This window comes from Lontra canadensis, unplaced genomic scaffold, assembly GCF_010015895.1.
Source record: "Lontra canadensis isolate GAN:19392208 unplaced genomic scaffold, GSC_riverotter_1.0 scaffold35, whole genome shotgun sequence".
Classification (NCBI taxonomy): Eukaryota; Metazoa; Chordata; class Mammalia; order Carnivora; family Mustelidae; genus Lontra; species Lontra canadensis.
The window spans coordinates 1835266-1851785 of record NW_022631029.1 but is presented as its reverse complement, the minus strand read 5'-3'; the positions used below and the strand labels follow the sequence as shown (position 1 = coordinate 1851785).

Genomic DNA, 16520 nt, shown 5'->3' with positions numbered 1-16520 from the left:
AATGGCTCCTTGTCTCCCAGCCTTGCTTTCTTTCCTTTTCATGCTGCTCCGTGTTTCGTTTTCTCTGCTTTTTCAAGATCTCCCCCTTTCTTTTTGTTTTGACTTTCCTCTCTCCCCTTTCAGGTCTTCATGCTCTTTTCCTTCTGTTTTCATTCTGTCTTGGTGGCATTCTCTGTACTTTCGCTTCTTTATGTGCTTGCAGGTGTCGGCATCCCCCAGAGAAGCGGACCGTAAGCTCGGCAGTATTTTTAACCTGAAGCGAGTCTCTTTGTGCCACTGCAGTATGCAAGTGTTGGGCTGGTTCCAAGCCAGTGATTGTAACTGGCAGGAACCCACCTCTGCCAGTTTTATTCATTATGAAAAATCACAAGACAGCATTCAAAGACTTTTTAAAATAGACATGGTACTCCCACCTCTCATTCGGTCCTCGCCTTCCCTGTCCTTGTCTTTAGTGGTTCCCATGCCCATTCTTCTGTACGAGGAAGCATAATTGTGTGTTCTTCACTTTGCTCATTAAGTCAGTGGCAGGGTTGTGGACTGCTGTTTCCCTTCACGTGGCAAAACACCAGCATGTGTAAGCCTGTAGAGCTGACAGTTCAGTGGCTGCTTACTCCTTTCCCAGCTGACACCTCCCTTGGCGGATGGCTCGCTGAGGTCGGGAAGAGAGGCTATAGGACACGGTGCAAAGTGTGAGGGCTTGGCCGCCAACCAGGCCAGCTCCAGACATGGCTTCAGTGAGCCACGTGACCCGAGAGCAGGCATTTACCTTCTTTGAATAGTGATGTCTTGGATCTGATGGCTGGAATGTGGCGTGTCTTCTGTGCTGGGCTGAGGACTTTGAACTTCCTGCCTGCCACCGTAGGAGTGGTCACTGGCCAGCTCTCTCCCAGCAGGGGCCAGTCAGTGTGCATCCCTGGTGGCTGGTGGAGCACAGGATGTGTGGGGACGAGATCTGGGGCAGGGAGACCAGTCTGAAGCTTCCGTGTCTGCTGATTTCATGATGACATGCAGAAACTTCTGTTCAGATTCTGGAACCAGAGAGCAGTCTCAGGAGAGGGTTTCTTTTCCCTCTGAGCTCCTGGGCACATTGAAATCCCCTCATTCGGTGAAAGGAAGTCAGCTCGGCTGCTGCTGCTTCCTGAGTACCAAGTTGTGTGTGTAGGAGTGAGGCCTTGCGAAAGAGCATTCACGTTTCTCCTTCCCAGACTGAGTAAGTATGTGAGATCTGTGTCTAAAAACAAGCGGCAGTCCATGAAGAGAGAACGTTTAAAGTGCACACATTTCGGTTTTCACTATTGTACATTTTGGTAACGGCACTGGGAGGGGATGATTTTTTTTTAGGGTGGGGTATGTCTACTTTTGACCAGTGTCTGTGGTTTTGTTTACAGATTCCCACTGGAAATCCATTATATGAATCCTATTATAAGCAGGTAAGTTTCACTAGTGTCTTTTTTATTGAATTCGAGGGGGCCTGTCTCGGCAGACACAAACCTGAGTAGAAGCTCAGTTTAGTCCCTTTCCATCCTCCGAGTTATCAGCCAATAGCCATGCGGTATGCGCTGCTTTATCTGTTGTGCTGTTTGCTGAGGCCTTGTCTCAAGAGTTCTTCCCCCATTCTAGGTAGACCCGGCATACACAGGGCGAGTTGGGGCGAGCGAAGCTGCGCTTTTTCTAAAGAAGTCCGGGCTCTCAGACATTATCCTTGGGAAGGTACGTGAAAATGGATAATGACCTCTCTTCTGAGGCTGCCTTCTGCGCTGCCCTGGCAGGTAAAGGCCAGACCCCTCTTTCAGGGGACGTGCCTCTTGGGGAGTGGGCTGGCCACTGCGAGCCTCTCAGGCTCTAACCGGTGGCTATTCCACTTCCAGCTTGGGCAGCAGACAAGAGGCCTGAGTGCTTTTGGGATCTTGACAGCTTATGGCTTTGGAGCCGAGTATACCTGGGTGTTCTCTAGCTCTGCCTCTGACCTGCTGTGTGCCCATGGGGGCGGGGGGGGGGCAGGTCATTCAGCTGGTCGAGACTTGCTTCCTCACCCACAGCTCAGGAATGTCCACTCCAGCCGACACGTAAGGCCCGCACGCAGTTGTGGCGGCTCCTGTTCAGTGATGGGCAATTGCACTCATGAGCATTTTTATGTTTCCACAGATATGGGACTTGGCCGACCCAGAAGGTAAAGGGTTCTTGGACAAACAGGTATATATACACACACACACACACACACACACACACACACAGAGCAAGTGGAGGGGCTTGGGCCAGAACCCCGCAGGCAGGGTGACCTCTGCACGTCCTTCCTTGTCATTGCCATGGACAAGTATTACTAGACCTGAGCGTGGCCATCAGACTATTAACATGGGAAGGTTTCGTTTTGAAACACGGGTCTTCTGAACACTTGGGAGCCATTTTTCATGGTTAGCGTATCTTTTTTTTTTAAATTTGTGTGCTTACAAGTGATGAAAATGTTTTCAGACTGATCTATTTTGAAATAACTTAAGACTCATGGAAGTTGCAAAAATAGTTCAGAGAGTTCCGGCGTATCCTTCATCAGTTTCCCAGAGCAAGAGTGGCTTATGTCACCATAGCGTGGTGCTCAGAGGCCAGCACAGTGCTAACCTGGAGGCCTTGGTCAGGGCTGGCCAGTTTTACGTGGACTTTTTTTGGGGGGGGGGGTTGGTGTGTATAATTCTGTGTAATTTTATCACGTGCACAGATTCATGTAATGACCACCATAGTCGGGACACAGGACTGCCTGGCCCCCAGAAGAATCTTGTGTTGTCCTGCAGCAGTCACACCCTAACCCCTGGCATCCCACTGGTTCCTTCTCCAGCATGATTTTGTCATTTTGAGAATGTTCTGTAAATAGAAATTTATAGTACTTACAAATGATTTTAAATGGTTGTATTTTAATTAAGTTCAGTTTTTCCCCAAACTGTATGCAAAGGGATGTCATTCCTGGCGTCCTACTGTCCATGATCTGATCCATTGGGAAAACAATATCAACTCTTCCTCCCTTCCTTGAGGTTCGCACTGTATGTCTGCGTGTTGAAAGATTCTGAGGATCCTTGTGGACAAGAAATCTGTTAACTTGGCCTAATGCAGTTCCCAGAAACTTTCTTACATCCCCTTTTCTGTGAAACTTTCTTACAGCCCCCACCCCGGGCATTTGGACATCTGTCTGAGAAAGGCTGATCCAGCGCTTGTCTCTTTGAAGATGTTTTTAAGCTGTAATTGTGTTTATAGCTTTAAAACAGTTTATGTTCTCAGGCTATTTGGTCAATTAAGAAAATTAGATGATGCTTTGTGAGTCCACTAAGCCTGTGGCATGGCTGGCTCTGGGTTAAGAGGAGGGCGAGAGGAGCAAAGGCCCCTTATGGCCTAGTTCAGGTCCTTTGTCCTGGCAGCGTGGGAGGTGAGATCCACATCAGGCCATGGGGGTGGGGGGGCAAATGGGACAGGCGGTCTTCAGCAAGGCTAAGGGGAGCACAGTGAATTGTATTGGTTCCCAAACAACTATGTCTTTTTCAAACCATTTTTTAAAAAGTCAATACATAACTGAATCATCATTTATTATAATCTTAAACTCTAGTCTGCTGTTTATCTAATCCAGCATTTTCCTAAATATCGGGAGCTCATTGTTGCTTAAAATACATTTATTTGGGGGCCTCCTGGCCAGGTCAGTCGGTAGAGCATGTGACTCTTGTTCTTAGGGTCGTGAGTTCAAGCCCCACATTGGACATAAAGCTTACTTAAAAAATAATAAAGGTAAAAAAATACATTTATTTGAAATTTGGCAGTGTCCAGAGTGCAGTGGACTGAGTCCACTTGGCATATTCTTGGAATCCGTACTCCCAGGGGGAGATGTGTTCCGCTCAACACTCTAAGTGACTTTCGCACATAGAGTCTTCATTGTTGCTGTGATGTGAAATCCCTGTGTCCCGAAGCCTGCGGCGGCAGGCAGCTCTCCCTGTCATCACCAGCCGGCAAGAGTTTACACCTCCCTCTGTTTTGGATTTGCAGGGTTTCTATGTTGCACTGAGACTAGTGGCCTGTGCACAGAGCGGCCACGAAGTTACCTTGAGCAATCTGAATTTGAACATGCCGCCACCTAAATTCGTAAGTGTCAGAATCCTTCAGTTCTTTGTACTCGTCTAATATCATCTGTCCATCTGTGTGTTTTCTCTCTCTCTTTTTTAATTGAGGTGGAATTCACATAACCTAAAACTCACCATTTTAAAGTGAACAACTTACTGACATTTAGTACAGTCACAGTGTTGTTGTTTTTTTTTTTTTTTTTTTAAACCGGCTCCTCCCTCTAGTTCCAGAATGTTTTCATAAACCCAAAAGGAAGCCCTTTACCTACTAAGTAATCCCTCATAGGATCCCCGCCTCCCAGCCCCTGGCAGCCATTCATCTCTCTGTCTGAATGGATTTGCCTGTTGTGGGCACTTTGCGGAATCCTAGATTGCCTGCTTTCCCTCTGCAGTGCTCCATAGTGGGTGTCAGTGCTTGGTTCCTGTTCACTGAGTCAGACTGCATTTTATGGTCTGTCCCTTCCTCTGTTGGTGGACATGACGATTCATGTTCTGGGATTTTGTTTGCGTGCCTGTTTTCAGTTCTCTTGGGTCTGTACCTTGGAGTGAAATTGCTGGAGCATATAGTAATTCTGTGTTTAACTTTTTGAGGTCTTTCCCCGTTCTGAAAGCACTTTGAAACGTGTGTCCTTTACACAAACGCGTCCTCCGTAGTTGAATTCCTTGCCAGCCACAGTGGAGTATTTCTCTTCCTTTACAGCACGACACCAGCAGCCCTCTGATGGTCACGCCGCCCTCCGCAGAGGCCCATTGGGCTGTGAGGGTAAGTGACCCCGGCGGCGTCTCTCAGCTGTCCTTCATGTGCAGTTGTTTTAGCCATTGATGGTGTTCAGAACGTGGCATGAGACGATTGTATCTGTTCTGTTTCAGAGTGAGTTTGCCACTGAATTTAGGCAAGACACTCTTTCAGATTAAAATCTTTTGAAATAGCCGTGACCTTTTTTGGGCGTTGCCCTGCTAAGGCAGTTAGAATTTCAGGCGATGGAGTCTTAAAATTTTACAGTTACATTTGGTTAGCATTTCTGGGTCACAGTCTGTGGTTTTTGCTTCCTGGGTTCGTTAATCAGGATAGAAGGGCCAGTTGTGAGAACTTGCAAGCCTGAAAACCTCCCAAGATGTCTTTGTAGCTCCCGGTTTTTTTTTCTAGCCAGTTTCTGTGTTGTTATCCCTTTCGGATGCTCTCATTGCTTTTTGGAAAGCTTCTCTCAGTCCCTGGGGGGATGGTCTCCATGTCCCAAGTCTCTCTAGAAGCAGCAAAGACAGATACGAGTGGTGACTTCTAAGAGGTGCAGAGTTAGTCCTAAAGGAAGTGCGTGTGCTGTGCTTCCATAGCCTTGGGGGCACTGTCTGCATGTGCTCGCCTTTCTGTTTTGTTTTGTTTTGTTTGTAATTGTGGTAGAGTATACGTGATACGAAGTTCACCATCTTGGCCTTTTTTTTTTTTTTTTAGTGATTTATTTATTTTAGAGAGAACACACGCATGCACGTACATAAGACGTGTGCACGTGGAAGGGAAGGGCAGGGAGATGGAGAGAGAGAATCTCAAGTAGACACCATGCTGAGCAGGGAGCCCAGTGTAGGGCTTAATCCCACAACCCTGAGGTCATGACCTGAGTTGAAACCAAGAGTCAGATGCTCAACTGATTGGGCCAGCGGGTGCCCCCACTGTCTTGACCATTTTTAAGCTTATAGTCCAGTACCGTTAGGTACGTTTGCACTGTTATGCAGCTGTCTCCACCAGCTGTTTCTAGAACTTTCTTTTCACTCCAAACTGAGACTCTGTCCCCATTAAGCACTAACTCCCTCCTCCCCACCCCAGTCCCTGGCACCCACCAGTCTCCTTCCATCTCTGAGAATATGACTCCTCTAGGGCCTCATAGGAGTGGAGTGATACAGTACCTGTCCTGTGGTGGCTGGCTTCTTTCAGTCAGCATAATGTCCTCAGGGTTCATCCATGTTGTCGCCTGGGTCAGAAGCTCCTGTTTTGCGGCTGAGGAATATTCCAGTGTGTGAATGCACCACATTTTGGTTATCCATTCTGTGTACAGACGCTTGTGAGGGTTTCTTAGTGCTCCCCGTGGCTCCAGCTCATGGGTAGAGCAGGTGGTGAGGGGTCTAGCGCACCCCCCACACCGGGTCTAGTCACTGGGGGTTTCATTTCCGGAGGAGAGCAGACTGCCCCTGCCCAGACCTGCCTCACCGACGGCCCCTTGGACACACTGCCCGCGTTTCCTATTTCACAGTGGCTACAGCTGCCGCTCTGCTTTGTAAGTCCTGTTTAGACCTCTCTGTTCATGAGGAACTTTTAGAATTTAGTTTTGTACTCTGAGAGGACTTCCTGTGCTTAAAGTTGATTTTGATAATTGGTTGCTTAAGTTTTGGTTTATTTTTTTCTTTGATTCTTGAGCTCTTTTAGTTCTGTAGGTTGATATCCAGATTTAGTTGTCTCAAAGAACGAAAGCCCATCTTCACTTTAATCTTTCCCGTCTTAGTGAGTTCCTAGGAGTGGGTAGGGGTGATCTTTGTCTCCTAGGCAGCTCCTGTGGTGGTGAGTGAGGCCCACGGCCAGGTCCTGTCTCCCCGTAGACCTTTGCCGCCAGATTCATAGTTGCTAGGGAGCTCTTTCCTTCAGGGCAGGTGTTCACTTTGAAACTGCTGTAAGGCCTCCTGTGCTTTTAGGTGAGGCCGGTGGCAGGTCCTTGCCTGTTTTCATTCAGCTTCGGGCCAGAGCTCATTTTGGATTCTCCCCCAGATGTGCTTTTTTTACTCACTCAGGCTATTCTTTTCCAACTAGGTGGAAGAAAAGGCAAAATTTGATGGAATTTTTGAAAGCCTCTTACCCATCAATGGTTTGCTCTCTGGAGACAAAGTCAAGCCAGTCCTCATGAACTCAAAGCTGCCTCTTGACGTCCTGGGCCGGGTAAGTGGTTCTCCCACGTCTTGCACTGCTGCTGACTTCCGTCCGCCCCATGCTTGTTCCCCACACACACTTATGAGGCTTTACACACGGCTATGAACCATCGGGGCTTTTTGTAAGAGCCAGTGTGCATGGAGAATTTGCTATGGTCAAGTTGGCTTAGGGCCTCATGGATGTGGCTCACAGATGCTCCCCAGCCTGTGGGAAGATGCTGGTGGGCCTTTGCATGCCTAGGGAGGCAGCCTCAGAATGAACTTGCTGCCCAGGGACCAGAGATAGGCAGAGGTGAGATTTGAACCCAGATTGGGATTTCCACTGCTCCGTGTGCTTCTGGGAGAAGTATGGGAGTGTATGTCTAGAACTCTTTGCTTCTTTTCTATTTTTTTTAAAAAAAGATTTATTTATTTTAGAGAGAGAGAGAATGACGGGAAGAGCAGAGAGGGGGGAGAGAGACTCTCAAACGGACTCTGCACCAAGCGTGGAGCCCAACACGGGGCTCAGTCAGACCTGGGACGACGCCAAGAGTTGGCTGCTCAACCGACTGTGCCACCCAGGCGCCCCTCTTTTCTATTTTTAATTACTTTTTCTCTGCCTGTGAGCTTAAGATAAAGGTACTTTAAATTTTGCTGCAGGTTTAGAGAAAAATTTATGCATTCTCTTAAGAAAAAGCTTTTAGTTTTGTTCCTATTAAATCCAAGTTTTTCAGATGCAGCTTTCTATGCCAGACAGTCTTCCCTCCAGTGAGGTTTGCATCATGGCCCCATGGGTTTGCTCTGTGCACAGAGCTCAGTTCCACAAGGCTGTCCGTACTGAGTTCCCTGCTCTATACCGAGAAGGGATGGATGTTGTCGTCTGTCTGGACTGGATCATGGCGACGTGGCAGGCACAGATGCAGAGCAGGGGACTGAGCATAGTCCCTGATGCCCCAGGCAACACCTGTGGGTCTAGGTCATGACAGTGAGTAAAACTTTTTGGGAAAGATGCAAATTCCTGTCCCTTGGATTCACCTAATAAGGTTTCCTTTTGATTATGACTTTTGTGGACACTGGCCCATTTGATAGGACCCGGATAGAGCCCATCTTAATACTTTGTTTTTGAAAGAAGGCCACTAAGAAAGGGGAATCTTTTAAACTGCTTTGTTCCCTCTTGGCTGTGGCCTGGTATAGACGGAACCCTGTGATGAGGACCAAGCGTCTTTACAAGGCATGAATTTTAACTGCAGCAAGATGGGGCCGCCCTGTCCTGCCCATTGTGTGCATTTATTTGGCAGTCCTTGCAGACTCCCTGACACCTGGATATAATCCTGTTCTGGAGCCAGATCACGAGCGCAACAGAGAGACTGGCAGAGGTGGAGTGGGCTTCATTAGAAAGGGAGTGTGGCTGGGAAGGGTGCATTCTGTAGATCTGCCCGGGCTCCAGGTCTTGTGGCACACGGGTCACTTCTCATCTGCTGCGCTCTCCTTCCTTCCTTTTCCACACACATCAGCCTTATGTGCACCCATTCCAGCATGTACACACGCACCCATCCGTGCACTTTGCCGTATCTGCTCACGCATGCGTTCATAACCGTGCACCCGTCCATCCCTGATGTGCGCGTCAGTGCGCTCACGCGCCCAGGCCTCTGTGCTGGTGCTCATCCATCTGTGCTTCACGCGCCAACCGTCCTTTCAGTCGTTCAGGAAGTTTGGAGTCTGCTTGGGGCCAGGCCTTGTGCTGAGCACCACAAAGATGGGGATGCAATTAGAGTTACGAGGTCAAGGAAATGAATAATGGTTAAGATGGTCGTATTTATTTATCGAGGGCTTGCTATATGCCAAGCCCCATTACAGCACTTTGCATGAATGAATTCCTTCAGGACTAGCAACCGCCTTGTTGTGGACGGCGTCCCTTCTGTGTTCTAGATGAGGAAAAGGGGGCCTTCAGGGTGGCCAGTAAGCCTCTCAGGGTCTCATGGTGAGGGGAATGAGAACCTAGGTGGTTCCCAGAGCCCTCACTTTTCCCTGGTGACCCCCTGCTGCCCATTGCTCCCTGATAATTGTGATTCTGCCCGGTAAGGGCAGTGGCAGAGGGGAGGTGCCCTACCCGCCAGAGCAGAAGGGTAGAGGGCAGGCAGGGAAGGCTTCCTAGGGTAGCCGCTTCAGGGCTGTGTCCTCCAGAGTGAAGAGATGGTAGCTAACGATGGCATGAGAAGGCCCGATGCATGACAGCATGAGCAGAGGCTGCTGGGAAGGGCCTATAATCTTACCAGGTCCTTCCTCCCCCAGGGATATTGAGCAGCATCTAGAGACAGTTCTGGTTGTCCCACCTGGGCTGGATGTTGTTGGCATCGGGTGGAGGCCGGGGACGCTGCTCAGCAGCCCAGGTCAGCCCCACCACAGCCCCGGTGATGCGGTCCCGGATGTCAGCGGTGCTGAGGTAGAGAGGCCCCAGGCAGGGAGAGGCATGGAGCCAGGAAGTCTTGTTCTAGTCCTAGTTCCCGAGCAAGTACCATAGCTTTGGAAAAGTTATTCTTTTTTTTTTTTCCTTAAGATTTTATTTATTTATTTACCACAGAGAGAGAGATCACAAGTAGGTAGAGACGCAGGCAGAGGGTGGGGGGAAGCAGGATCCCCACTGAGCAGAGAGCCCAGTGCAGGGCTCGATCCCAGGACCCTGAGATCATGACCTGAGCTGAGGGCAGAGGCTTAACCCACTAAGCCACCCAGGCGCTCCTGGAAAAATTATTCTTCGTGAAATTCTGCTTCCTAAAGTGAAACCGGACGCATAAAGCACTCAGCCTGATGCAGAACGCCTCTGCAAGGGCATCTCTGGGCTTGAAAGGACTATCAACATCTTGGGCTCCCTAGAGATCAAGGTGGGGTTCCTGGTAGCTGGGCTGCAGTGCAGGGACCTGTGCAGGGCACAGGGGGTCCATGTGCCAGTCTAGGGGGCAGACACAGACTGTATTCTAGAACAGTCCACATGGTAACCCTGGGGAAAGAATTAGAGGCAAAGAGGCCAGCTGGAGGCTGTGGCCTTTGTGGAGTACCAGAGAGGCCCAAGTTAAGGACAGCAACAGGGCTGGGGAGAAGGACCTGCACATGAGAGATGTCCCTGGGCTGATGTCGCTAATGATTGACCGAGAGGGGACCAGCACATGAAGCATCACGTTTGGATGCCAAGGTGTCTGCTTGCCTTTGGGCACTGGCACCGTGCCCAGCATTGTCCGAGTCAGGCAGGCCTGCTGGATCGGGGTGGGGCTGACTTGGGTCAGGAAGCTAGTGCTTTGATTGTGCTTTAGAAAAATCTGGCACCTGGCCTGTGACACAGTATAGGAATCTGTACCTGTCTGCCTCATCTTCAGGGTGCTAGGTGGGCCAAGCATACTTGGAAACACCTGCCTCCCCATCCACCAGTAGCGAACACATGCCCACGGCCCTGCACCGTGTGAATGGCGGTGGGGGGGCTTTGTTTGGAGCCACACTTGTGCCAGAACCAAAACACGTTTTCTATCTGAGAATTCCTTGTAAGGTGATAAAAAACCAAGGTGGACAGGGTTATAATTATGATCATTTGTTAGAGAAAGCAAACACGATATAACAAAAAGGATCTTGGAATTGATGATACTGCATCAGCTGATGGCTTTTCAGAGAACCCACTGACTGGTTCTTGACTGCATTGTGATTGCCTTGTCTCAAGCCTGCTCTGCACCGGGCACTCGGAATCGGGGTTCCGGCAGGTGTGCTTCCTTCCCCAGTAAGCCTTGCTCTCTTTCCCTTGCAGGTCTGGGACCTCAGTGACATCGACAAGGATGGGCACCTGGACAGAGATGAGTTTGCTGTGGTAGGCCCCTGCTGTGACTCTCTTTTCTCACTCTGCCGAGGAAGGAAATGTTTCTTGAGTCGTGGGTTTTTTTTTTCCCCCTCTAATTTTTAAAAAGCGTTTATTTTGATGTACTTTGGATTTAAAGAAAAAGTGACAGTAATACAGAGAGTTCTTCTGAGTACCCTTTGGTCACATTCCCCAGTGATATTTTTTTCCCACATTGCTTTATCCTCCTCCTCCCTCTCTCCCTCTCTCACCATACGCATGTATGTATACACACACCTAAATCTTTCCTTCGAGCCATTCTGGAGTCAGTTGCAGACATCATACCTTTTTGTCCCAGAATACTTGTGTATATTTCCCAAAACCAGGGACTTAACATACCCTGTGTCCAATTCAAAATGAGAAAATTAACATTGACAGTGACTGGTTTATCAGAGTGTCTGTTACATGTCTTATTGTATAGCATCTGTGTTAATATGTCATTATGTATTACCTAAGGATATCATTCAGACCTTGTCATTTGTCCCCAAACATCCTTTACAGCAAAGAAGTCCCAGCCTCCTGTGTTACATTACTCAGCTCCATCTCTATCGTGACCTCTGATCTGGAGCGACTCCGTGGGTCTCTGTGTCTTGTGGGCATTTTAAAGAGTGCCGGTCAGCAGTCTGTAGAGCGTCCCTCAGCCTGGGGATATTGGCTGTTTCCTCATGATGATCCAGTTCGTGCACTCATGTGGTGATCCCACCGAGGTGATGCTTGTCTTTCTCAGGGTCCACCATCGACAGGACCTGTGATTCCTTACCCCACGGTGTCAGCCTTGACTGCTGTTGGTGGAGGCTGCAGGTTTCTCCCTGCAGAGTTACTGTCTTCCTGTGTGCTCAGTCTCTTGTGGGAGACACATGGGGACTGGACCACCCCATTACCCTTCCACCTCTCACCTGTTGGCTCTGGCATCGTCCCAGGAGTCTCGCCTGATTGACGAGTGTGATGGTTGGCAGATGAGTTTCTTATTCTGGCACTTGCACGTTTTCTGCTTAGCCTACTATAAGGAGTTTGTATCAGTGGACTCGGGACTGCATCCTCTGTTCCACGGTTTATAATCATTTAGTGGTGTGACTTACTTTGCCCATTTGGAGCTCCTCCCCGCTGTCTCCTTTGTCCTTTGGGCACATCCCATCATTGTGTGAGTGCTTTCTTCCTTTTGGCATGGTGGGATGTTCCTGGCTCCTCCTGTGTATTTCCTGTCCCAGCCCTGTACCTCCAGGGAGCCCCAGTTCCATGTAGTGGAGAGTGGTGTTAGAAACCAGGATGTAGGCTCTGGGGTGCTCAGTGCCCCTGGGGTGCCACTGCTTTCAGGACCTCTTAGTAGATAGAGCTGGAAGTAGGTGTGTATATATGCGCCCAGCAGGTGCCCTGAGGCTCCACGATTTGCTTTGGGTCTGCTTATGTCTGGGCCCTGGCAGCCCCGCCCTCTTCTCCTTTTGATAGCAGTGATGTGTCTGTGTTGATCAGGGCTCTCCGGTGCTATAGGCTGCCTTTCCACGCAGCTGCTCCCTCCACACCCCTGTAGCTCCCCACCTTGCTCTTCAGCTGCCCAGCGGTCAGGCTCACGTCCCCACATGCCAGCTGTCCTCACCCTGGGCTTGTGTCGTTCTGTCTCTCCTCTCATTCCTCCCTTTCCTTCACCTCATATCTTGGACCTTTCCCATTCATGGGACTGACTCACTCACTTGTTCCCTTAAATCTCAAACAAAGTAGAACAAAGTAGCTTCTTGTAGTTAAGGGCAGTGTGGTTTTTTGTTCTTAAAGATTTATTTGTTTATTAGAGCATAAGCAAGTGAGCACAAGCAAGGGGAAGGACAGAGGGAGACGGAGAGAGAGAATTGCAGGCAGACTGCACACTAAACCTGGAGTCCAACACAGGGCTCTGTCTCATGACCCTGAGATCACAACCTGAGCCAAAATCAGGAGTTGGGCCCTTAAGCCACCGAGCCATCCCAGGAGTCCCATCCCAGGATACCTTATTTTATTTTTTAAAATAAAAAAATTATTATTATTTTTTTTTATTGTGGCAAAATAAATAGAACATAAAATTTTACTGTCATAGTCATTTTCAAGTGTGTGGTTCGGTGGCATTAATACTTCCACGTGGCTGTGCAGCTGTTACCACCTTCCATCTCCAGGACCCTTCATCTTGCAAAACTGAAACTCTGTCCCCATTGGACACTATCTTCCCCATCCCCCAGTCCCCGATTATTTAGTTTTTGTATTTTCTCTGATCACACTGTCATCGAACTGCTCTTGGGGTGATTCCCAGGAATGGGATGGCTGGCCCAGAGTGAATCCGGGCCTGTGCCTCTCTCTTCATGGCCTCAGGAGCCCTGAGTTTCCGTTCTTGTTATGTTTTTATCATTTCCCGTCATTTCAGCTGAGATGTATAGTGTTCTATAAATGGGTCTTAAAATTGTATCATTTGGGTTTCTTTTAATCACTTGCTGGGTTTAATATTCTGTGGTGGTTTTAAGTGATGGTAAATTTTATGTATGTCAGTGATCTGGTCTCTACTCAAATAGCAACTTAAGGAATATTTTTAAGCGGGAAGGGTTATAATTTTGGTTTGATGTTTGTTACCTTTTTTTTTTGAGAGAGGGGTGGGGGAGAGGGGCAGAAGGAAGAGGGAGAGAGAGAATCTTAAGCAGGCTCCATGCCCAGTGTGGACATGACCTCATCCGAAATCAAGAGTCAGAGGCTGAACCAACTCAGCCACCCAGGGACCCCTGGTTTTGTTAAATCTATGTATTAGACAAAGTTTCTTTTCTTTGCCCACCTGAAACAGGAAGTACACACAGGTGCTCGCAGTGTGTCTTTAGACTTCCAAATTCCAGTATTTGGGGACTCCTCAGCCCTGGAGCTGTGTGGTGAAGGGACATGTGCAGAGTCTGGCGTGATTGAATTCCTTTTGGGCTCATGTTGGTCTTACGTGATTAAACACATCTTGGAAAAATGATGCTTTGGAAGAGAACGCATCAGGAAAGGTTTATTTTATTATTATTATTTTTAAAGATTTTCTTTATTTATTTGACAGAGAGAGAGAGATCACAAGTAGGCAGAGAGGCAGGCGGTGGCGGGGGTGGGGGAAGCCGGCTCCCTGCTGAGCAGAGAGCCTGATGCAGGGCTCGATCCCAGGACCCCGAGATCATGACTTGAGCTGAAGGCAGAGGCTTAACCCACTGAGCCACCCAGGCGCCCCAGGAAAGGTTTATTTTTTACTCTGTTAAGCTTGGAAGTGACCTCAGAAAGAGCAGTCCTTGTCACATCACTGCAGTCCTGGAAAGAGATGCGCGTTCCCCACCCATGGCCTGTGCCTGGCCACCTTAACGGAATCCTCTTTCACACCCACAGGCGATGCACTTGGTGTACCGAGCCCTCGAGAAGGAGCCTGTGCCCTCTGTCCTGCCCCCGTCCCTCATCCCACCTTCCAAGAGGAAGAAGACGGTCTTCCCAGGCGCTGTGCCTGTCCTGCCCGCCAGCCCCCCGCCGAAAGACAGCCTCCGCTCCACACCTTCCCACGGCAGCGTCAGTAGCCTGAACAGCACGGGAAGCTTGTCTCCCAAGCATAGCATCAAGCAAACACAGGTACGGGTGCCCTCTGTGTGTGGCCCCTTTTCAGAGCCGCCGTTTGCCCCTGTAGAGTCCCAGCCAGATGCTCCTGGAGAGCAAGTAATTTGGGACCCCAGAAAGGTAACATTGATGATTACAGTTTTTGTTTTTTGTTATTTATTTTTTTTTAATATATTTTTAAAAAAGATTTTATTTATTTGTCAGAGACAGAGAGAGAGAGTGAGCACATACACAGCCAAGGGAGCGGCAGGCAGAGGGAGAAGCAGGCTCCCCACTGATTGTGTAGCCTGACGTGGGGCTCAGTCCCCCGCCCCTGGGATCATGACCTGAGCTGAAGGCAGATGCTTAACCGACTGAGCCACCCAGGTGCCCCATGATTATGTTTTTTAGAACAATATTTATGGTCAGTATCTTATTCTGAGTGTAATGGAATACCATAGACTAGGTGACTGACAAACATTTATTTCTCACAGAAAATCCGGATGTTGGGAAGTCCAAGATCAGGCACTGGCAGATTCTGTGTCTGATGAGAGCCCGATTCCAGGCTCACAGATGGTTTTCTTGCCGTGTCCTCACATGGTGCAGAGGACAAGGGAGCTCTCTGGGGTCCTTTCTATGAGGGCAGTGATCTCATTCATGGAGCTCCGCCCTTATGACCTAATTACCTTCCAGAGGCCCCGCTTCCCAACACCATCACATCAGGATTAGGGTTTTAACATACGAACTCTGGGGTTGGCGGGGGCACAATCATCAAGTCCGTAGCCACAGGGATTCAGAGTTAGGTTTCTCATTCATTTGCACACAACTACCTCAGACACACTCCGCTTGCACCCACCTCTGGGCTCTGTCCTCTTGCCTCCGTCCCTCCTGCCTTAGGAAGCGCCTCTGCTGGGCAGGCGCAGTCCCAAATCCTTCCCCAGCACTTTGTTTCATGAGGCCTCCGCTCGTGTGGGGCACCTTACCAGGGGGCTGGGGCATGACTGCAGCCAGCATGCCCTGGGCTCTGTCCATCCTGCATTCTAGGTTCCCCCTGCCTGGCTTGTTATGCAGTTAGTTATGTGTCATCTGTCTCTTCCTCCCATGTCCCTCCCCCTTAGCCTCTGAGAGCGGAGTTAGTTCGTGCTTCTGCTCTCAGTGTCACAGCAATCCCAGGTGCTCTGGTGCTCAGTAAACACGCTGAGTGTCACGTGAGTGAGGGAGGCTTCCGTCTCGTGTTTGGAAGACAGTGTGGGGCTCTGACTCCCAGCGGGCAGTGTCTTATGTATCAGAAAGACATTTCTTGTTCTGGTAAATGTAGCACACCATAAAGGGCTCTTTTATAAAAAGTCACCTTTGAGATGATCTAAAACGTGCAAGAATGTGACATCCTGAGTTCCATGCTGAGTGAGGCTTTGCATTCTGCCTCATTTGTGGTTTAAGGGGGAAAGCAGTGCAGGTGACAAGAAGAGGGCCAGCCCGGACTGCCATGCAGGTTTGGATATGAACCATAAGAGTAGACCTGGGAAACCATCTTGTGTTGGTCAGTAAGTGACAAAGTCTGCTAGGAATGGCTGTGGCGCTCACTTGGGCCCCCAAGACTTGTGGTGAGCCCCGCCCCAGCACTTCCCCGCCCCAAGCAAATGTCTTTGTGGCTCTTGTTTGGATGGCAAAATACACCTCATCAGCAACCAGCAGGAAAATTCAAAAAACCAAGGTTGATGACTCGCAGGTCCTGCAGAAAGTGCGTCACACCTAGGGCCTCCCCACCAGCAAGGCCAGGGCTAGAGAGAGAGCAAGCTTGGGCACGGGGCTCTGGCTTTTTGGGGTTGAGGATGGGGGCCTAGGGTTTCTCGGGTTCACTCTTCGCTGGTGAGTTTAAAACGTAACAGTGGGAATGAAAGCATGGGAAGGGAAAAGTGGGATCACTTAGACGGCCAGCTATCTAGGCCACCCTGGCTTTCCCAGGGGCCGTCATGGGCCGGCCTGGCTCTTTCTCTAGTTGTGTGGCTGGCAATGTGTTCATCTGAAATGGATTTTTTTGAAATGGGTGCCTCAGCAACCAAAAGCTTAATGGCGGGCACTTAAATTACAATCAGAAAACGAAT

General features: G+C 49.3%; 1 protein-coding gene across 11 annotated transcripts in view; it reads left to right on the top strand.

Moving 5' to 3' along the window:
• The window catches only part of EPS15L1 (epidermal growth factor receptor pathway substrate 15 like 1), a 94618-nt gene that overhangs the window by 22667 nt on the left and 55431 nt on the right, over positions 1–16520 (top strand). For 8 of the 11 annotated variants that reach the window (XM_032867544.1, XM_032867545.1, XM_032867551.1 and 5 more), the window contains exons 2-9: positions 1389–1430; positions 1621–1710; positions 2146–2193; positions 4018–4113; positions 4792–4854; positions 6886–7011; positions 10771–10830; positions 14218–14451. In XM_032867544.1, coding sequence (XP_032723435.1) covers positions 1389–1430; positions 1621–1710; positions 2146–2193; positions 4018–4113; positions 4792–4854; positions 6886–7011; positions 10771–10830; positions 14218–14451 — 759 coding nt within the window. Of the gene's footprint in view, positions 1–1195; positions 1211–1288; positions 1308–1388; positions 1431–1620; positions 1711–2145; positions 2194–4017; positions 4114–4791; positions 4855–6885; positions 7012–10770; positions 10831–14217; positions 14452–16520 lie in introns of those variants that run through there. The other 3 variants (XM_032867549.1, XM_032867554.1, XM_032867548.1) reach the window with 3 other exon arrangements.